This window comes from Apaloderma vittatum, unplaced genomic scaffold, assembly GCF_000703405.1.
Source record: "Apaloderma vittatum isolate BGI_N311 unplaced genomic scaffold, ASM70340v1 scaffold17707, whole genome shotgun sequence".
Classification (NCBI taxonomy): Eukaryota; Metazoa; Chordata; class Aves; order Trogoniformes; family Trogonidae; genus Apaloderma; species Apaloderma vittatum.
This window is the reverse complement of record NW_009724735.1, coordinates 32,576-54,782: the sequence shown is the minus strand read 5'-3', so window position 1 is coordinate 54,782 and position 22,207 is coordinate 32,576. Positions and strand designations below refer to the sequence as shown.

At 38.1% G+C, this 22,207-nt stretch overlaps 1 protein-coding gene across 1 annotated transcript in view; it reads left to right on the top strand.

The window, feature by feature from the left end:
* The window catches only part of LMBRD1 (LMBR1 domain containing 1), a gene marked incomplete at its 5' end in the record, with an annotated part of 61,233 nt that overhangs the window by 11,053 nt on the left and 27,973 nt on the right, over window positions 1-22,207 (top strand). The window contains 4 exons of the mRNA XM_009872641.1: window positions 11,153-11,250; window positions 12,189-12,256; window positions 17,890-17,978; window positions 21,092-21,165. Coding sequence (XP_009870943.1) covers window positions 11,153-11,250; window positions 12,189-12,256; window positions 17,890-17,978; window positions 21,092-21,165 — 329 coding nt within the window. The remainder of the gene's footprint in view (window positions 1-11,152; window positions 11,251-12,188; window positions 12,257-17,889; window positions 17,979-21,091; window positions 21,166-22,207) is intronic.

Here is a 22,207-nt window from a genome sequence, read left to right as displayed (position 1 = left end):
TGATTCCACCACTTCCTTGGGCAGCCTATTCCAATGCATCACCACTCTTTCAGTAAAGAATTTTTTCCTAATACCCAATCTAAACCTCCCCTAGTGCAACTTGAGGCAATTTCCCCTCATCTTGTTGCTGCTAACTTGGGAGAAGAGACCAACACTTGCCTCACTACACCCTCCTTTCAGGCAGTTGTGCCTCCCCTTCTCCATACTAAACAATCCCAGCTCCCTCAGCTGCTCCCCATAAGACATGTTCTCTAGACAGCTCACCAGCTTTGCTCTTCCCTGGACCTGCACCTGCGCTTCAGTGCCTCATACTATGGTGCCCAAAAGTGAGCACAGTACTCAAGTCGTGGCCTCACTAGTGCTAAGTACGGAGGCACAATCACTTCCCTCCTCCAGCTGGCTGCACTCTTCTTGATACAGACCAGGATGCCATTGACCCAGAGATTGTTGTGACCCAAGTGCAGGACCTGGCACTTGGCCTTGTTGAACCTCATACAATTGGCCTTGGCCCATTAATCAAACCTGTTCAGATCCCTCTAGCATCCCTGCCCTCTAGCAGAAGAATACTCCTGCTCAATTTGATGTCATCTGTGAATTTACTGGGGGTGAATTCTATCACCTTCTCTGGATCATTGATAAAGATATTAAACAGAACTGGTCCCAGTAGTGAGCTCTGGGGAACACCACTTGTGACCAGAGTCACAATGAATATAGAGATAAGAGGTAGCTCTAAAAGAGCGATGCTTATCATAGTTTTAGTGAAATGCCTGCCTTGGTCAATGATAATAATTGCTTTTGGTCATGGTACTTAAGACTTGAAGTTTTGTTTGTTTGTTTGTTTTTCTCTTGGAAGACTGTGGGTTGGCACTTCTGAATATATGTTTTGTTGTTTGTTGTTATTTTTAGATCAGGGAATAATTGGCTGTAAATAATGAATTTTTTTGAAAGTTACAGAGTACTTATTGCCTGCCACTGCTAGTGACAGAAGCGAGAATGTGTGGTTTCATGTTGAGTGAAGCCTCAAGTCAGGAGTAGTAAGAAACTTCTCTTTAAAAAGTTCATTTCTGAAAACAAAGTAGTTTACCTTCTGCAAAGATTCTTGACTAAAGAATAGTGGAATTGCTTTGTGTTTGCATTCTTCTCTTTTTAGGTTTCTAAGGTCTTATTTAACAACTCGAGCATTTTACAGCTTCTAAACTGGAACAGTTGTCAAACTTTTGTGGACCATTTTCTGTAGATTTGTGAGCTGGGAAGGATTTCCATGAGGTGTTTTGGACTGAATCTCTTCTCAAAGAAGGGTTTATCTTGGTAAATCCTAAACTAATTTTTGGAATAGATTTGAGCTGAAAACTGTTTTTTGTTTTGGCCTCTCTCGATAGGTGTTCTTCAAATACTGTGGGACTAATGCCTTATTTCATAGCATATCCTCCAGATGGTGGTAGAGATTTAAAGATGGTTTTAAAACTATTTTTCTTTTGTGATCTTATCTTGAGGAAATGATGTGCATTTTACTAACTTAAAGCTACAGTGAAGCGAACAGTAATAAGTAGCTCATTTTTCAGAAGCCTCCATCATTCCATCTATATAAAAATGCAACTTAATGTGTCTCCTGGATCATTAAGTCTAGTCCCCTGCTGCTGTTGCACAGTTTAGTGACATGAAAGCTGAGAAGGAGTAAGTTGAACAACTCTTTCAATCTTGTAATCTCATTCCATTCTTTCCTATTCTCTTATAAAAGTATTTGATCTTGGCATGTTTTTTTTGTTGTATTGCTTTTGGTTGTGTTTTTTTTTTTTCTTAATGAACAGATTGTGCAGAACTGAAATCTCCTGTTGTGCTTAAGGACGTGAATACACTACTCTCTCCTTAAAATGCATTGGTAACCTATACAGATCTTCCTTGCCTCCTTTAGCTATATTGGCAACTAAATATGATTATTGGTATACTTAGGTCACTGTCCTTAATCCAAGATACCTCTAATTGTAGCAAGAATCTGGACACTGTGGTTTAAGTGTTTATGTTTCAGAATATTAAGGATTACTTTACCTGTGTTGCAATTTACTGAGAAAGCTGTCACTAAATGTATTAAAATATTTTTTTCCACAAAGTTATTAGTCCTCATGAGCAATGTTTTCTCTCTCATACCCAACTGGCTTCTTGGCCAGACTGATAGAGAAGTAGAATGGCTTTGTAATGGTAAAATGATGGATGAGAACTTTGAGAATGAAGCTTGAAATAACTATGGGGTGGTGTGTTGCTTTTTTTCAGTAGCCTAAAAGCTTTACATTAGGAAACCAGTCCACTAATTGCTTTGGAGCCATAGTGGCTTGGTGTGTTAATTCTAATAAAACCAACTGCAGCAGAGTGTCTGCCAGTACTTGAATGATTGAAGGATGATCAGTGGTTGGCAGATGCTTTAAAACAGCATGTCAGCTTATTTGGGGGAAAACCCTTTTCAGAAAGGATTATGATTGGAAACTGTCCAACAGCTGTTTATTCTGTACCACAGAATCAGGCTGAAACGATTGACAAGTAACCTGGAGCTGAGCTCTCTGGCTATTCCTGCTCTTGTCAGTGAATTCTACCTGTTGAAGTCAGCTTGATGTTCAGAGTCCTTTGGAAAACTTTTGTGAATGATAAAAGAAGGATGCCATTAGTAGATTCTGAAGTCTTCCTGTGAGGTAGACTGAAGTTTCTTGACTTATGTATTAAGTGTCTCCCAACTATAGTGTGGCAAGAACTGTCTCCTAAATTCTATGGGGATCTGTTTGGATGTGCTTTGAAGTTTACGCTAAATTTCTGTTTTTCTGTGGTTTTTTTCCCCTAAGTTAGCAGTACTGGTTGTATGGTGGTTCCTCGCTTAAAGTTCTTAAGAATTTAACCAAGATAGTACTTGGTATAACTTGAATGATTTTTGAATGGTGTTTTGTCTGCTTACTGCAAGTGCTTGATACTAGGTCATTGACACAAGGACTTGGGCTTTTAGTAGGTGCAAGACAAATGCAGCTGTGTGTTTTCATGGTCTGGTCCTAGGAGAAGATGTGCAAAGAAACTTTCATAACTGTACTTCACAAATAATGTGAAGCTATATCTGTAGAAACATTCTCCTAACAAGCGTGACTGTTGAGAAGCGATGTGCCAGAACATGAAAGTCAGTTACAGTATTGACACTGTGGTGATCTGCTTTAACAGTCCTGCTTTGAACAAGTGTCTGGTGATGACTTAAAATTCCCTACTGTTTTCTATTCCTTAACTTTCACTGAGGAAAACAAGATGTCTGATCTGGCAGTCTCATGAAAAATTATTTTATTTTTTTTAATTAGATGCAAGAATAATATATTTGGAAAGAAGCAGTCATATTAAGTTTTCTGAAGTAGCTTGTGACTTCTCAGCAGATGTAAGGGAGTATATAACGATGTTTTAAGCAACTTGGTAGTTCCAGTGCTGTGCAATGCACTAGTATTGGATACTGTTTGGAATAGCAAAAATTCTGTGTGATGAAAGAGACTTCTGATCTGTAGTATTCTTGAGCCTTTTGTGGTATTCCAAAGGAGTTTGAGGGACTCTGTTGATCTCGGACTCTCTGCTTAAAATCTTCCCAGTTCTTGAAGATATTTTGAATCCTACTTACTGTATTTTGCTGTACTTTGTTCCTAATGTTCCTAGTTGCCCTTGCATATACTACTAGCAGAAAAAACCAAGTTAAAATGAGGATACCATTGCTGTAATTTACTTGAAGACTGCCATCAGGTCTCATGTTTTCATAGTTAAGGTGTCTTTGTATTGGTAGGGTGCAAACCAGCAGAAAATGGCTTCTTTTGACTTAAGAATTGCTCTGAAACATCTTTGAAATAAAGTTGACTGAGGAATTATTACTGATGATTGCTTAGACTCTGTGGCAGGAACTGTTTTACTGGCTATGAAGTGAAGCACTTCTCCAGTGATAGTGCTTCAAGCTTCTCATACAACACAGAAAAGTGTTTTGAAACACAAGCTGAACGTCTAAATTAGAGCAAAGAGGAGTCCCTGATTTAAAATTAAAGTCCATAGAATTGCAGTAGTAAAAGCTGAGAGTCTGTCACATCATAGGGGAGTTAAGGGGAAGGGAAAAATCTTTGTCACTTCGATTGACTTGCTGTTAGCTATTGCAAGACTCTTGAGTGTGAAGGTTAGCTTTTCCAGGGAATAAATACCCCTTTTAGTGGGCAGAACAACAGGCTATTAGATGTTTGCCCTTGGGTAACTAAATTGCATTAGCTGATGAAATGTGCTGCTCTTCCTCCTTCATAAGTTCTGAAAAATAAAAGTCAAAAACCAGTTGATCAGTCCCTTGCCTTGTTGATAGGAACCTTACCAAATCTTTTAAAGAATCCTTTGTAGTATAATACGAAGAACAGTACTACTTGACTATGGGTACTATAAATTCTCATAGGTGTTATTAAGACTTTCACCTGATGGATGAACCAAAATGTATCTTGGAATAATTTTGCTTGGGAAAATCAAATGCAAATCTGCTTTTAGTTTTGGTTTTGTTTTGTTTTGTTTTTTTTCCCCTGTGTTACAGTTCTGTAAAATTGCTATGCTGACAAGGTTTTCAACAGAGCAGATAGCCGAGCTGTTTCAACAGTAAGTGTATGATAGAGTTTGTGCTACTACATGTAAATAACATAACTTCTAGAGAGAACATATAAGGTAAACTTAAGGACAGGTGCCAGTGGAGCATTCACCATGGATGAAAAATTCTGGAATGATTCTCATGCTGAATCTTCTTGTGTGGGCAGATCCTGTCTGAATAGATACAGAGTATAATATTATAGCTTAAGGTTTTTTTAATATAAGACATCTGTTGTAAGTGAGTATTGGCTGAGAACTTCAATTCCATTAGTAAAGCATTAATCTAATGGGATTGTGAGTTTTTAGCTTCAGATAATGTCTGTGGGACAGAAAACTGCAACCGAAGTCGATACTTATTTTAGGTGGAGGTGACTAGCTGACAGGATTGTGAACTGCCTGAAGGTGTTAGTCTCTACTTAAGGATTTGCCCCGATCTTCACCTAAGAGTGCCCAAAGAGAAGCATTATAGTTATATATTATTATTATATATAGCATTATATACAGGACTGCTATTATATACAGGACTGCTGACTTCTGCAATTGGCAGAAACAAAGCTTTAGCTGCACTTGGAATTAAGCTATTGACCTCAAAAATTGAGCCAAGTTAAATAGTGCATGAAGTATCACTTAAATATTAATGCTGGATGCTATCTTGAAATGGAAGTACACTATTTGTGCTAGAAGTGGTCCTGTTTCCAGCAGCATGCCCCCTATGCTTTTTGCCCCCTTGCTTTGAGGCATTGTTGGCATTTGGTGGGTGCTTGTAATGTGCTGGCCCAAAATTTCAAAACTGATAGTAATTCACTTTGACTCACAGAAGTGCTGAAGTTGGAAAGGAAAGTCTGGAGATAATCTAGTTGAATATACTCCCTATTCACAGCAGTTCATTTATGCCGGTTTCCAGTTGGATTCTGATTATCCCTGAGAATGAAGACTTTACTATGTCTTTGAGTAGCCTGTTCCAGTTTCTGACTGCAGGCAGAATACAAGTTCTTGATTAAATGGAAACTACTGTATTTCAATCTGCTCATTCTCTTTTTATCCTTTCTCTGTGCACCACTGAGAAATCTGCTGCAGTATATTTATATAAAAATGGTTATGATCCCTCCCTAAGTCATCTTTTCTCCATGCTGGACAGTCCCAGCTCTCTCAGATGCTCAAGCCCTTAATCCTTGTTGCTCTTTGATGGAATCTCCAGTATCACAGAATCACAGAATGTCAGGGGTTGGAAGGGACCTCAAAAGATCATCTAGTCCAGCCCCCTGCCAGAGCAGGATCACCTACAGTAGATCACACAGGAACACGTCCAGGCGAGTTTTGAATGTCTCCAGAGAAGGAGACTCCACAACCTCCCTGGGCAGCCTGTGCCAGTGCTCTGTCACCCTCACAGGGAAAAAGTTTTTGCTAATATTTTTGCGGAACCTTCTATGTTCCAGCTTGTATCCATTGCCCCTTGTCCTTCATTGGACGTCACCGAAAAGAGCCTGGCTCCATCAGTACATGTGTCTCTTGTTCTTGGGAAGCCCAGAACTGGACTTGGAGCTCCAATTCTGAAGTGCTAGTGAGACCACACTGAGTCAAGGGGAATGACTGCCTTTCTCCATCTGGTGGTGCCACTCTTCCTAATGCAGCCCAGGGTGCTGTTGGCCACCTGTGCTGCAAGGTTGTGAGATTTCTGGCTCTTTCTGTCAGTGTGGCAAGTTTGAAGTGACCCAGCATAATGTTTTGCAAACACTGGTGCTGGTGCAAAGAAGAGTTTTAGTAAGACAGGTGGATGGTGGAGAGGGTGAAGTGGGATCACTCCTTGGATCAGGGAAGGCTTACATCTTAGTGCTACTGAGGAAGGCATTTCAGCATCTGGCTGCTGAAGTCAAGTAAATAAGATTCTGATTTTTCTTCTGCTACTGCTGTGGAATGCTGATGTGCTTTATGGCCTATTTCTCTGGTGCACATGGTTAGAAGTAAACAGTGATGTCTGAATATTTTAGCTACACTTAGGCAGCCTTGAACTTGCAGGTATAAAGCCCAAGTATTTAATCTTTAACTTGGAAACACCATCTAGCTCTTTAGTGTGGCTTTTGCCCATGCCTTAAGTGTCAGGAATAGATCTGTGGGTAGGGGAGCCTGGAATCTAGAAGGAAGTCCTGTGGTATACTTGACATGCTGAATTTCAGCTTGGGAGATTTTGTTTAGCTAAAGGCCAAGCCAAATTTGGTAGAGGAAAATCTGACCTCGTCATATTTATTAGGTGAGATTGAAAACTGAAATAGTTTCCACAGAAATAATTGAGCAAGATCAGGTGAGAATTTTCAACATCCAGTTACACTTAGTGTTGCTCTAAGTGTACTGTAATTGCTTATTAATACCACAACAGCATCAGCCTTGCTGCTAGCTTCTTGATGTCGTTTACCTGCTTGAAGTGGATTAATTTTGAATAGAAAAAGGGCATAGGTCAGGATGCTTCGGTGTTGGCTGTATGGGGAGCCCTGAAGGCTGAAGCTGCAGTAAGTGACCAAGCTCACATGTGTTCTCTACATATCTCCTCCTTTTGTCACCATTGAGAGAACCATACTGGGCTTGATGAACCGTTGGTCTGACTCTGCTTCTGCATTCTGCACTGATTTTTTTTCATGATATTTTTTTTTTTTCTCCAAACTTGTATTGAGAATTACAGGAATGGAAGGATGCTTTATTAGCAAAGGCTTGCAGAAATATACTTCAGGAGATTCTTCCACTAGTTTAATAGCCAGTACAATATCATTTTTAAGTCATTGTAGGGCTTTATCGAAGAAGTTCTGTGTGAAAGACATGGATTTGGTATGTTAGGGAATGAGACTAGACCATGCATCTTTTTAACATACTACTGTAGATAGTGTGAGAGTGGCTAGGTAGGTGTTTCTTGTAGCTTTCTAGTTAGCTCTTGAATGTTTTAATTAGTTTAGCAGTATTATCTGAAACTAACTTTTTTACCTTACTTTGCTAATTTGAAAATAAATATATCTTTGGTTAGATGTGGCTTGGTTTTTTTTGAAATAAAAAACCAGATGCTACTCTTGTTCTCTTCAATTTCATTCTCTTCATTTTCTAATACTTGCCTGACTTTCCTTCAGAGTTGATTTTGGCTACTCGGGTAATTTCTGGAAAATAACTGGGTTGCTACCAAGTAAGCTTTCTTTGAGTTGAAATACGTTGGTTTGATAGTTGAGGGAAGAGCATAAAAGGTTGGGTAATGTTTAGCTTCAAATTACAAAGGAGAGTTGACTTGATATAAGTGGGCTTAGTGGGATTTTTAAAAGGCTTGATCCTTCATCATGTCCTACTTCACTCCATTTTCCAGAGGATTCAAGACTGTTATGTCCAGTTGCAAAAAATATGGGCTAAATTCTTCCTTATTGTTTTCTGCTAACGTGACATCGTTAAAAAAATATGGTTTTCTTTGATACATTCCTGGCAAGAAATTGGAGAACATTGGTGAGAACTTGCAAATTGGATTACCAATGACTTCAGGGAAAGTTATTTAACTTTGTGTTAAGACTGATCTGGATAGTCAGTTGCTTTGTTTATACTGGCAATGAAGAGAAGCTTATAGATGTTAACTTCAGAGGTAAGAAACTTAGGGAGAGTGTCTAGACCTTTATGCAATTTTCTGGTTAGAGCTGCTTAGACTTGCATCTAAACTTGATTTAAATACTCTGGAATGCAAACAAAATCCTAAACACTGTTATCCTGTGAGCCATTGGATATGGAAAAGGAAATGAGTTTGAACAAATTGGGGTAACGCTGTTGGTAACAATGCCTAGTTCAACAAAAGTTCTTACTGAATGAAAATATCCTTGTTTTAATGTGGCTTTGATCAGGTTTTATGTGAACCCTGCATGTTGCAATGTTTTACTGAAAAGGTAGGTTTGGGAACTAGTAGAGTCATTTTTCCAACTGCTTTTATGGTGGAAGTCAAATCTGACATGTAGGAATACTTAAATTTGGACACTTATTTGGCACACAGACTCCTTTATTCACATGTTCATAGTGTTGAATTGTTATAACTTCTGTAAAGGTTTTGTTTTACAGAATTGTCTCTAACTTAAGGTTCAGGGGAGCGGTGTAAGCTTGCTAATTCACCATTTGAGCTGAGAGGCACCATTTAGCCTGGAAGTTTGGACTAGATGACTTAAGATATATTTCCAAAACTTTTTGAAAAGTCAGTTGCCAAACACTTGTGAAAGTCCTTTTAAAAACTGCATATGGTAACATTAATGGCAGTATGTGGAAAATATTTTTGTAGTGTTTCTTGAACAGAGTTGAAATCTTTGCTTAATACTGTGTGCTGTTCAGATGCTTGTACTACGAGCGGCTTTTGCAAAGCTAGTGAAGACTGGACAAGCTACGCATTGATTCAACAGCTTCAATCCAAGTAAATAAAACAATTCAACAAAAAGTTTAGTAGATAAGTATAGCTGATTGTCAGTAGCCATTGAGGGTAGTCTTCTGCTAATATACAGCTGCAGATCAGCAAAAGTTGGAAAACGAGATGGTAGGGAGAATTATAGGAAAATGTCAGAAAACAGTTTTCATAAAGAAAAGAATTTATAGTTTTATAAAGTCATGATAAATCATACTATGTAAAACAAATTCAAGACACAGTATTCTGTAACTGAACACCAGCATCTTAAATTCGGAAAAGTTTAGCATCGGAAGCCTGAACTGTTCTCTTGAAGTAAGTTACAGCAGCAATGGCATTTAGGTAGCACCAGTGTTTGATTGGTGGTGTGGTAAATGGAAACCTTGTTTCACACAGTTCATAGATATTCTTTTGAATCTGAGTATCTCCTTACCTCCTTTGGAAGAAACATGGATCAGTCCCATTATGAGCTATTGGTGTACCTCGTATAAGTAAGGTATGCTGAAGCTAATGTAGTAAAACTTGGAAGGAAGGATGTTTTCTGTGTTTGCAGCAACCTCTGTGGGCGGTTTATTCTGATCTCTGATTAATGGTGCATGTAACTTGTTTAATTTGCTGGCACAGTACAGTGTGGATTTGGGACTAGTCTAAAAAAACCCAACAGGTTTTAGAGAGGTTTGATTTCTGAAAGCATTCACAATATTGAAGCAGGATGAGTACTGCTCTAGTATGTCTAAGAATGCTACATTGCAGAATTTGCTTAGAACCCTGAATTTTATACTCTTGACCAATGTGAGAAAGCTTATGAACTGAGAACTTGTTCCGTTTGTTACACTGCCATACTAATTTGGCACTGTAAACAGTAGATACCTCTTACACCTTGAAATGTTTCCAAAGAATTAATTGTACTTTATTTGGCTTCTACACCACCTCCAGTAAAAATACTGAGGGAGATTTAGTTGAAGCACATGGATACTGTAAGGAGTCCACTAACCGAGATAAGAGGCTGCAAACTTAAGATAGGGTTGATTATCTTGGGCAGTCATGGGAGGACACTAATGCAAAATGAGGCAAAAGTTAAAAATAACCAAAGATCACAGGATTTGTGTGGCCCTGGGTATCTTTACTTATGCACTTAAAGGGGTGACTCTTTTACTTGCCCAATCAGTCATGCTTGTGTGGTACTTCCAGCATTTTGAGGGCTTGGTTAATTATTCTAGGGTAGATTTCTTGAGCAGTTCAAATACTGTAGTGTACCACTTGACAATTTTTAGTTTTCTAATAAACTTCCTAAATGTTCATATTATAAGTTTTTGTTAAATGATTTTGCCCTAAAAAGTATGTAACTTCCTGTAAAGGAGAGCTGAAGATGTAATATTGAAATTCTTGATCTGAAATTTGTCTCCTCGCTTTGTAACACTGGCTAATCAGTCCAGTTCATTTTGGCTAACTTTCTCAATGTCCGCAAACTGACCGGTTAGTATTTGTGAGGACTTATGTTCAGCTAGTTGGTTTAAAGTCTCTAAAGAATCACCTGTGCATCTAGGTAATATGACAGTATGACTGTTTTGATTTAGTGGCTACTCCATCTGTTACAATCTCTGGTTAATTGTCTTTTAAAAAAGAAAAGGGGTGCTGACTGATAATACTATATTGCTACGACTTGTTCTATTTTGTGCGTTGAAGTAATCAGTAACAGAGCCTTTCATCTATAATGGACTTAGGTTAATAGTGGAACATCCCTTGACATGGAGTCCAGTCATTAAAATAGCTTCAAAATTATTATATTTTTGTATATGCTTTTCCTATGAACAACTTCCATTACTAGATGTCATAGCTAGCTTTTATTCACTGTCCTGTATGCTACCTCTTCCCCAGCGTGCTAGTCCTCTGTATCACCTGCATGAAGTTGATTACTTTTAGTCTTTTTATCATTGCTGAATTTAAGGTAGATCTGAAATCCATAGTCTGAAAGGGTTAATTCTGTAAGTCCTTTGGAGTTCACAAAACAGTATTGCTTCATATGCTGGCTAATAGAATGAGGGAGAACTAATGGTTGATTCTTTCCTTTGAATTACTATGCAGTAATTGAAGTGCCCATATAACTTTGTCTCTTAATGAAATTCTTTCTTCTTCTAGCTTTGTACTCCATCATACTGTTCTGCGTCTTTCTGTGGATTCCCTTTGTCTATTTCTATTACGAAGAGAAGGAAGAAGACAATGGCGACACGTGCTCAGTAAGTTCACTTCAGCAAATGCACCAAGCAGTGAAAATACAGGCAAAAAAGTAAAGCAAGAATGATTGTCTAACTTGAATAGTACAATCTTAAAGGTCTCTTACTACAGTTCCTTTAAAATACTAAGGCAACCCTTAATAACATTTTGTCTAAACACTGTGGTCTCACATGAAATTAAACTTCAATGAGATAAGTAATTAATGTCTGTATTACTGTGGGTTTTTAAGCTTCCCACAAATTCATTTGAGCCTGTTCTCATATACAGGAAATCAAAATTTCTTACATGAGATTTCCTTTAGAACAGAAAACATGTATGAACAAGTTTTGAAGTAGAAGACAGGAAAATTATACTGATTCTGATATAGACTATATGTCTTCTAGCATTTACATTTTTACATGAAATAGGCAATAGTGATTTACCTGAAGCTAGCACATGGTTATTTTGGTAATGCACTGAAGAGTTTTGACATGAACATTGCAGGGAGTACAATAAATGCTGGTAAGGTGCTAACTTCTGAAATGAAAATACATTGTTTTTAAAGGGTCTCTTAATGATGCATGATGATGATTTTTCCCCTCTATTCATTTGTAACCTTAACATGAGAAGACTTCTAATCATACCCATAATGTAAAGCATTGTTTATAAGAGTTTTCTTTGAGTGTTTTTGCAGTGAACAAACGTATGCTGGCCTCTGGCCCTAGGAGCTCAAGTGCATAGTTTGAGGGAAGCATAATTCACTGTCACTGTTAAGAGTCTCCTAGCTTGAGAATTACAAGCCAGAATTATATATTCTCGTATATCTAAAACTACTCATGTTTTCCGTGGAGGCTCTTTTGTAGAGCACCTGTTATGCTAAGTATGCTTTGCTGTAAGTTGTTGGACAAATCTCATTGGATTTATTTTATGTTAATACATTAATTTTCTCTCCAATATACAGCAGGTTAAAACTGCACTCAAATATACTCTGGGATTCATCACAATTTGTGCAGTTCTTCTCTTAATTGGGTAAGTATTTGTATTGAACATTAACAAGGGATTTACTAAATAGAACCCTAAATAAAACTTTGTTCTGTGTAAGCTTTAAAAGGTAGATTATGGTGCACTCAATCAGTGTAATGAATATGTAGCTTAAAAGATTAACTAGTAGCTAAAACAATTTTCTTCATTGTAGAGGTACTTGTGCTTCCAAGTTCTGGCTGTTTGTGCAGTGTGAGCATCTATCAACTATGTGATGGCCTATGACATGACTGTATTCATATCTCTCTACAATGAAGAGTAAAATTTCACAGAATAACACTGAATCACAGAATGTTAGGGTTTGGAAAGGACCTCAAAAGATAATCTAGTCCAACCCTACTGCTAAAGCAGGATCCCCTAGAGTAGGTCACACAGGAACGTGACCAGGTGAGTTTTGCATGTCTCCAGAGAAGGAGACTCCACAACCTCTCTGGGCAGCCTGTGCCAGTGCTCTGTCACCCTCACAGTAAGAGATTTTTCCTTATGTTTACATGGAACCTGCTATGTGCCAGCTTGCACCTGTTGCCCCTTGTCTTGCTAATTGGAATTACAGCTCCTGCTATTGGATGTACACCTATTCAGAATCCTAACTTTAATCTGATGTTTCTGTGATCCTTCTGGCTTTTGCATCTGCTAAATGCTTTCATGGACATTGCAAAACAACTTTTAGGATTATAAGGATGTGTAACGTAGAACTTTGCTGAATGAAAGTGTTCTCTGAAGTCCATAGGTATAGTTTGGCATTGTACTTGACATACATGTGCCTTGTATGGTAAAGGTTTTGCTGACACTCGTTTAAAAGGCAGACATTACTGAAGTGACTAGCTTGTTTGCAGCAAATGCTGTTATGCTGGAACTCCAACCAGTATTACAAATTAAAGATCACCATTAAGCATGACATGCACACCAGTATTGAATGTTTCTAATATATGATGTGTCATAAGCTTTTTAGCATGTTGACTGCAGCATTCAAGTTAGTAAAACTTAAATGGATGCTAAAATGATTCATATCAAAGTACTGGAGTGCAAAGTAGAAACTAGAGTGAAATTAAAGCTTCTAATTGTATACCACCTTATTGAAATATTGCTTTAGTTTTCTTTAAACATTTAAGGCATTGTCTTTCCAGTTAAAACATATTTGTTATTATGAGAGATTAAAGGAGTTGGAGCTAGCTTAATTGCAGTTTAGAAATATTACTGAATCTGACTGTTGACTCACATCATAGGCATGCTTATATGTCCTGTGTAATATGTCCAGCTTGAAGTTTTTTGGTATCTCTAGTATCAAGTGTTAGCGGAGTCCTCAATAGCTGTAAGCATGTTTGTTCCTATCTGCCAGTAAGATGGAACTTAGTTCTTGACTTTGAATTGTTTTCTGCGCTCTTAGCCTTGTACTTCAAAGTCTTCAACTTGTAAATTAGAGAGACATCCATGATCCCCCTCTGATACTGTGCCATATGACAGTGAGATTGACTTGCAAACCAGGTGGCCTGCGACTAAGTTAGTTACTGGACAATGCTTCTCCGTAGGTATGGACTTGAAACCCATCTTGAAACTGATCTAAACAGTATCTGCTGCAGGGAAGCAGGACTCCTTTAGATACTGATAGGCATTTTAGTATTTCTGGGTTCTAACTGGAACAATTCTTATGCTATTACATGTGTGAGGTTGCTTGCTTTCTTTTAAGATGGTATCCTGATGCCCTTGGAATAGAAAAGCAGCCTTGCTTCTTAAGACACTGCTGCACAAGAATGTAATTGCCTTTAAGGCAAACTACAAGACTGAACAGCTCAGTTAAGGGAGCAAATGAGGTGACTGTGCTGAAAAAAGTGTAGACTTTGGTTCTAGTATATTTATGTGAAATAGTGGGCGTTTATGTACGTGCTTGTTGTGGACAAGTCATCTGTCACAGTGAGTCGACTGTCTGCACAGCAAGGGCAAAGAGCAACCTCAGAAGTCTGCAGTGTGATAGGAGAGAGAAAAAAGTGTTGGAGCTAAACTTTCTGCATGAGGGATTTAACTGAATGTGGTAGTAAAGACCAATCTTAGAGCAGGAGATTGTCTTGCTTCTGGTCAGGATCAGACCGACATTAAAACAGACTGGAATCTTCTACTGGATTTAATTTTAGCAGGTTAGGCTTAATGGACTAGAGTAGTCATGCACACAGATTACAAGAGCAAGAGGGGCTGGAATATTTCCTGTTAAGTGCCTAGCTAATTGTCTATCTTCTTGTGCTTCTGTAAGACTGGTGTTCTTATATCAAGACAACCTCTGTTCTGACTGACTTGACAAGTAATCTGTATAATTAAAACAGGTCAATAAATAGCTTAGTTCCTTTAAGGACAGGTCCACACAAGAAGTTCCTACCCCTTTGCTGGTCAGCAGCCCTCAAAGAAACCATAAAAGCTGTATTAAGCTTGAAGTTTAAGAATATCTTATTCTTAACTGGATGTTTGTCTTGCTCCATTAGAGATCGATGAGACTGTTTTGGGAAACATAGTAACTAGTTTGGGCCAGATGATCTTGGAGGTTTTTTCTAAGTTGATAACACAGCTCAATGAACAGGATTCCATTGTCTGAATTATCAGGAGTAGCATCTATGGCCCTTAGTCCATTTGTCTGCCTCTCGGTGTGGCAAAAACGTGCATGTCTGTAACAGCACTTAAAGGCTCTGTACACAAATAACTTAATGTAGAGCATCCTTAAAAGCAAAGTATAGCACAAACTTATGGTGATACTTGAAACTAATTATTTACTTGTAATGCCTTTCCCTTTTCAGAAACTATGTACTTTCCTGGAATGTAGTTTATTTACTCTGTCACCTCAAGCTCCTTGGCTCCCGCACATACTACAAATCTACATTAAGGCACCATTCTACGTCAATCTAGTTTGAACTAAAAGATTTGCTTTTGAGGGTAATGAATGTTTGGTCCTAAAAGCAATGTTTTCTTATCTGTTAGTGTTTGGAATTCAGTTGATTACCTTAAATTTTCTAGAACCATTAGCTTTGTAAAAGTGATGAATATACTTCTAATTAGCCTATAAATTATTATGCAAATTGTAATAGAACTCACTTTAAGGAAATGAGTGTAAATCTAGTGTGTTAGAAATTATTATCCTAAAGGGTGATAGTTAATGGCACTCTTTGATTAAAGTATCAAACTTGACCCATCTAAATCTGTGTGTTATTAGCCCTGCCAAAAGTTAATAGTTTTAAACTACTTGTCTTGCATTTACTTTCCTTGTTCTGCAGCCTACATATTGATCTAGATCTTAGTCATACTATTCCCAGGATGTGTTTTAAACAGCATAGCAATTTGCTTTTGTTGTTAAAATTACTGCAGTTAATCACTTCATTTGTGTCCAGAACTCCAAGTGTAAGATAGCACAGCTGAGCTGCTCGATTGGCTTGCATTAACTGAATTCTCAGCTCCATCTGTAACACCCTGTGCTGGCACTTGTATTCTGTTCACTCACTGTGAGTGGACCGACTTGTCTTGCATCACAGTGATGACAGATGGGAGTTATTTAGTGTGGAAGCTTCTCATTCTGATGATAGTTAACTATGGCCCTCAAGCTATGTTGACCATTTAGTCAGTGTTAAAAAATAGCCAAGACTTTAGTCAAGTTTCTTCTTGCTCAGCATGCATTAGGCATAGGCCTAAGCTGCTGTGTGTTGTGCTGCTGCAGTGGATGGGCTGTGATTTGGAGATCCTTGCACTGGGTGCAGGTCTGTAGATGGGTAGGCATGCTAACCCTATCTCTTTTTTCTTGTGGCCTGTCAAGCTAGAGGCCAAAAGTCTGTTCAGGTGGACTTGTTAGCCTGATGGCTAGCTTCCTGCTAGTTGAGTGACCCTGTTTGAGAAGGGAGATAAGATTCCTGCTTGTTTGGGAAGAAAGTGTGTGAGTTTATAGCTCCTGCATTCCTTTCTGAGGCCCTTGGTGCATGGGCCTGAAGCAGGAGCAGAATTAGATGTCCATCTCCTTTAGTCAAGATTCAACTGAGTACTAATAGAAGAATGTGTATAACAGATACTGTGGCTTCTGCTCTGGTTATTGTCCTTTGACATGCTGCAGATTAGGTGGTCTCAGCACCCAAAAAAAAAAAAAATTAACCTCATTGCTCTTGGAGGGGGGAGGAAAAGGCAAGCAAGTTATAAATATACAAAGATGTTCTTCCATGTCATTTGTTCCCTGCATGTAGTCCACAGAGAGCAGATTCATACTGGTTTAAAACTTAAGGACTTGAGCTCACTTAGTTTCCCAGTCTCCTAGTTTAACGCTTTCTAGCAAATCTACAGTTATTTGTGTTGCTTTCTCTTGAAATTTTACTTAATAGTTGTGTCTTCATTTTGCTTGGATGCTGTTTTACAGGAAAGTTTACTATTAGAGGCAGATGAGCAAAATCTAAAGCCAGAAAGCATACACCAACCTAAGTAAATGCTAGCCTTGATCTACCTGTTGCACAGTAAAGAAGCTAAAAATAAAGCAGTTTAAAACAAAATTAATTTTTAAAATTTTGACTGTTTGCAGAGTACCAGTTTGGTTTTTGGTTTTGATATGATGGTTATAAGTACATGCAGTTATTTTAACAGTAACTCTTGAAACATGTGCTTACATTCTGTACTTGAAGTCTGATGCATACTCCTGGAAGATGCCTACTTGTTATTCAGTTGTTCGTTGGGAATTGAAAATGGGATCTAATTATGCTCTTTCTTGCAAAAGTCCAGAAGTTACTTGTGAACATTCTTTATGGACTTTGGTTCAAGTTCTTGCATTCCTTATCTAAAATGTTTCCCTCCAAAGCTGACTTCCTTGTGTCTTGTAGGCATTTTGTTTCGTATCTGGAAGTTGCAGTTTCAGATTGGTGTGGAGGTACTGGTTTTCAATCTGTTACATAGCTAGCTGTTCTGCCTATGGATATGCTGAAAAGTTACTCTTCTGTTGGACTTCAGATGGGGACACTGACAGCAGGATGCTGTCAGCTAGGGCACTGTTCTACCTAACATTCTCCTGAGCACTGTTTGCTAGTCTCTCATTATTGGAAGGACAAAAATGTTTGATGAACAACTCTGGAGTTCAACTGTCTGGGCCAGCTACAGAACAAGGGATAGAATGCACCAGATGTATTATTTCAGTTGTAGTGATGGAAGGTAAATATGTCCCTTAAGCTTTAATTAAAGCTTGATGTGGTAATCAGTAATTGTTTCTAGCTTCCAGAAGTGTGGATTTATAAGAGAATTTGTCTTAATTGATGTGTAGAGGAGCAAAAGGACTTTAAACAAGTCAGACCAGGTTAGTAAATGAGATTAATGTATCTTTTAATGATGCTTGAGTGTAGGGTCCTTACCTCTGTTAGGACTGGTAAATAGAAAATGACTTGTTCATTGACCTCAGTCCTGACTCTGTGCACACACACTCACATGTACTCTGCTGGTAAAAGTATAGCGTTTGAGGGGAATGTGAATAAAATGAAACATTACCTTCAAATCTTTTTTTGAAACTGGTGCCATACAATTTTTCTTCCAGAATAAATAGATTTCTGTTTTCTTAACTTGAAAGTAGGATTCTTTTGATATTTGGTTAATAGGGCTCAGATGACTTTTTTGCTTTGTTACAGTGCTTTTGTTCCTTTGGATATTCCCAACAAGAAGAATTCCACAGAATGGGAGAAAGTGAAGCTCCTATTTGAAGAATTTGGAAGTAGTCGTAAGTTTAAGATCTGCTCTGAGCTTTGTGGAACTTGCTGCTTATTTATTCTGACATACTCATCACTGACTGAACAAGAAAACTAACTTGGTGTCAGTCTTCTAACCTGACTCTAATTGCTTATGTAAATTGCTAAATCTTTGCAATAAGATTGTTCTCTTTCTGTTCAGACAAAAATAAATCAGAACTATCTTTCAAGTACAGAGAAGAGACATTTGTAGTTTCTGTTTTCAGTATAGTCCCTGGTTGACAGCAAGGATTTCAGTGTTGTGCCCTATGATATTAATGGTGGGGAGGGGAAGGTTCTTTCTTCCGTGGAGTCTTCACTTTAAGCAGCTTTTAAATGTTACTTGGATACCCTAAAATCGGTGAACTTCAGTATGGTATGTTTTTGTGTGACAGTTTCCAAATGCTTACCTAATTAAATGTGATGCTGCTGTTCACTGTAAGAATAAGACTATATTGTACTATATTGTAAGTGGCTTTGTGTAATTAGACAGAAAAATTCCATGGGTATTATAAGTTTTGCCCTTTATTCTCCTAGTATTGTTCTTTTCTAAAATTTTGTTTGCATTTGGTTTACTTCTTTATGCTAGGACTATAAACTATTGTGAAGGCTAAACACCATTAAGCTATATTTAACCTGTAGCTTATCCATTCATGTATTTAGGCAGGGTGTGTTTTCAGAACAAAGCTGTTCTGTCAAAAGAAAGTGTCTTATAGGTAGCTAAGATAGACTTCATGTTATGTTCAAAAATATATCCAGAAAAATGGTAACTAAAAATTATCTAATGAACACGAAACCAAATGCATAAGTATTCTGATATTTGTGCCTCGTTCCTGCTGTGTATCACAGATTATTGGCTTCTGTCTGAATATTTTAGAATAGAACGCTGTGAGCCTTTGTCAAGTTGTATTCTGCATTATTCTAGGAATTTTCTGTTGACTAAAAGTTCCCTGCAATGACATTTGGCAGCTCTGTCAGTGCTTGTATCCCTTCGGGGCCCATCACCATAGTACATCCAGACAGCTTAAGTATCTCTAACCTGGGACTTCTAACCTTAAGATCTCTAACCTTTTCCTCTTCCACCAAGGGTGCATCTCCCTTCCAGCCTTTCACCCTGGTCTTTTGGGCCTGGGTTTCCTGAAATCTGGTCTTTCTAGTGAGAACTGAGGCAAAGACATTCAATTACTTAGACTTTTCCATGTCCTGTGTCACCAGAGCTCCTGCCCCATTCAGCAGCAGGTCCACAGTTCGCTTTGTCTTTTAACATTTGCAAATTTGAAGAAGCCCTTCTTGCTGCCTTTGACATCCTTCCAGAATCTTTCATCACACTACATGCTGTGCTTGCCAGCACAGGAGACAGGGAGGACAAGTCTGTAACTTTTTCATTATTTGACTGTCTCCTTGTGTATGTTTCTCTTGCTTCTCAAAGATTCTGACAACATAGAAAATGCTTTTTAAACTGTTTATACAGGTAGTGACAGCGGTTAAGCTGAGATGTAAGCTCATTTTTCTAGGCTGCTTTGATATGACTTTCTGTTAAGTACTCACCTCTGTACATGTCCTTGCTATGAAAATATAGTAGAGTTAATGTTTGTTTATAGGAAAGCTTAATCATTAAGGTGCTGGAATGGATGTGAAAGTCTGGTTTTGATTTCTGACTTTACAGCATTCTCTTGCAAATTTTAATTTCATAGGATAGTTCAAACTGAAGAAACCTCGTATCTAGTTGGATCTCATGCTCAAAGGAAGAAGCTGTGAAGTCAGACCAGGTTGTGGAGGGCTTTATCAACTAGGTCTTGAAAAACATCTTAAGACTGAGACTCTTTCATCTCATTGTGGGAAAAAATCTCTTAGGCACTGTGGGTATACATTGTCACCCATTGTCTCACGTGGCTGCTATGCACCACTAAAAAGCCTGGCTCTATCTCTGGTAAGCAGGCAGGCTGTATTAAGTATCTCCAAAGTGCTCTCTGTTTGCAGCTAAACAAGCCTGGCTCCCTCAACTTGTATGCATAGTGTGTGCTCCAACCTCTGACCGCCTTAGCTTTCCTCTTGGCTTGCTCAGATTTTGCCTGTAGAGGGCCTCAAAACTGGTTTTGATATTCCCTGTATGGTCTCTTACCATAATAGGTGGGCATGCTGCTGTTGATACAGCTGAGGATGCTGTTGGACTTCCCTGCTGCCAGGGCACACTGGTGGCTTATCTTCAGTTTGCTGTCTGCCAGGACCTCCCCCACCAGGATTTTTGTAGAGCTACACCATAGCCAGCACATCCTCACTTAGTGATGTTGCAAAAAGCTCTTCTGTATTCCAGAAGAACTGGAGAAATGAGAACAAAATTTTTACCTGTTCTCCTTAAGTGGCCCTGTTGCCCTATTTTTTTATTTTATTTTTCCTTTGTCTTTTTGCAGTTAACCCAAGAAATACAAAGATCTAAATTTTGGATGTTTTTCAATGTCCATTTGGTTTATAGTGGAATTATAAAAAGAATCCAGATTCAACCACTGAGGCAGAGTCTGATAATTTACTTTGGGTATACAATTATAAATTTTTCAGCCAGTTAGTTTCTTAATATTCTGTTGAACACAGTTCAAACGTTTTGGGTGTTGATTCCAAATACATGTAGAGGAGGATCATCAAATACGGTGTTAAAGTAAATTGTGTGATATGTTAGAAATGGGGGTTACTTATGTTGGTTTTGTGGTGTTTTTTGTTGTGCTTTTTTCCCCTGTAAGCTTCAGAACATAAGTAGAATTTTCACAAGTACTAAAACGGGGAAAATAGTACTGTGTTTTTGGATTTTTTTCTAGTTTTAAACATAGCTGTAGCATCTGAACTTTAGGAACATATTGCTGTTAGCTTTGGCAAGGTTGTTTGATATTATCTAGCAAAAACAGCAAAGGAAGGTTTTCAGCTGTGATGTTGGATTTTGTTGTGCTATTATCTACAAGTTTTTGGCCTTTTTGGAAGGAGGCCTGTAGGGTTGGTCAGGAGAAAGGTGCAATGGACTAATGAACTTAAATATCTTGAGGAATTCAATTCAGAAAGAAATGTTCTTATACCTCTACTGCAGGGATTTTTAACAGGCTTTTTTTTTTTCCTGCAGATGGCTTGACTGCTCTTTCATTTTCCATTAGTTCCTTGACTGTGATTGGAATGTTGGCAGCCATCACTTACACAGTAAGTTGTTATGCAAATGTTTCAGCTCTTCACATTCATGATACTTGCAGTTATCATGGACTATATGTGTGTACTGAAAACAGTCATCGTGCTAAATGGGATCAACAGTTGTCTTGTAGCTCTGGATTTGAAAAACTACTTTTAAGTTCTTGGAATGACAGGAATTTTTACTACATCTTTAAGAACCAATGTTGCAGTTCTTAAACACAGATCAAAGGTTCCTTATGGCTCCTTACGCCTCCTCCTGTTTTTAAGCCTCTGTTTCTCCATCCAGCAGTGGAGAAAAAATATTACTTTAGTCATTGAACTATGACATGTCCTAGGCTTGGTCTGATCAGTCTGTAATACTGAATATAACCTTTACTACAGCTTTTGATGTTTTTATCCTTACAGAGCTTTACAGTGGTAAGTCTGGCAGAATAACTTGATTTGATAACTGTCTCTTTGTAAAAGGTTATAGAACGAAGTGTCTTTAAGAGAGCATTGCTTCACGGTTTGGTATTTCTCAGGGTAAAAATCTATGCATGTCAGGGTTCAGTTTTAGCCATGAAGAATCTGCGGCATGTTCTGTAATGTGTGCCTTAAATCAAGAGCAGCTAAAAAGTTAAAAGCAAATAGAGTTTGAAACTGTTTAGAAGCTTGTTTTCTAAAGCCTCAGGAATATTCTTCTTAGCTCTAGACATGCGACTTAGCAGTTCCTGTAGCTTAGAAAGATTTTGAAGTGTTCATTTTGTAACTGATTGCAAATCACATGATTAAAGGTATGTTAGTTCAACTGCATGACTCTTGCTTTTATGTGCGGAGGAACAATTTTGACTTACTGGGTTTGGCCAACATTTGATGTTTGCGTGGTCTTCTGGTTTCCCAGTCTTGTTTCTTCAGTCATTGAATAACCAACCTGTTTGTAATGGCTATGTGTATTACCTTGTCATCAAGGTAAAATTTTGCAACAAAGGTAAACCTGTTAAAGCTCAAGATAGCTGCAGATAAAGCTTCATAACTTCTCAGATGTCAGTGTTTTCCTGATAAGTTTTAGTCTTTT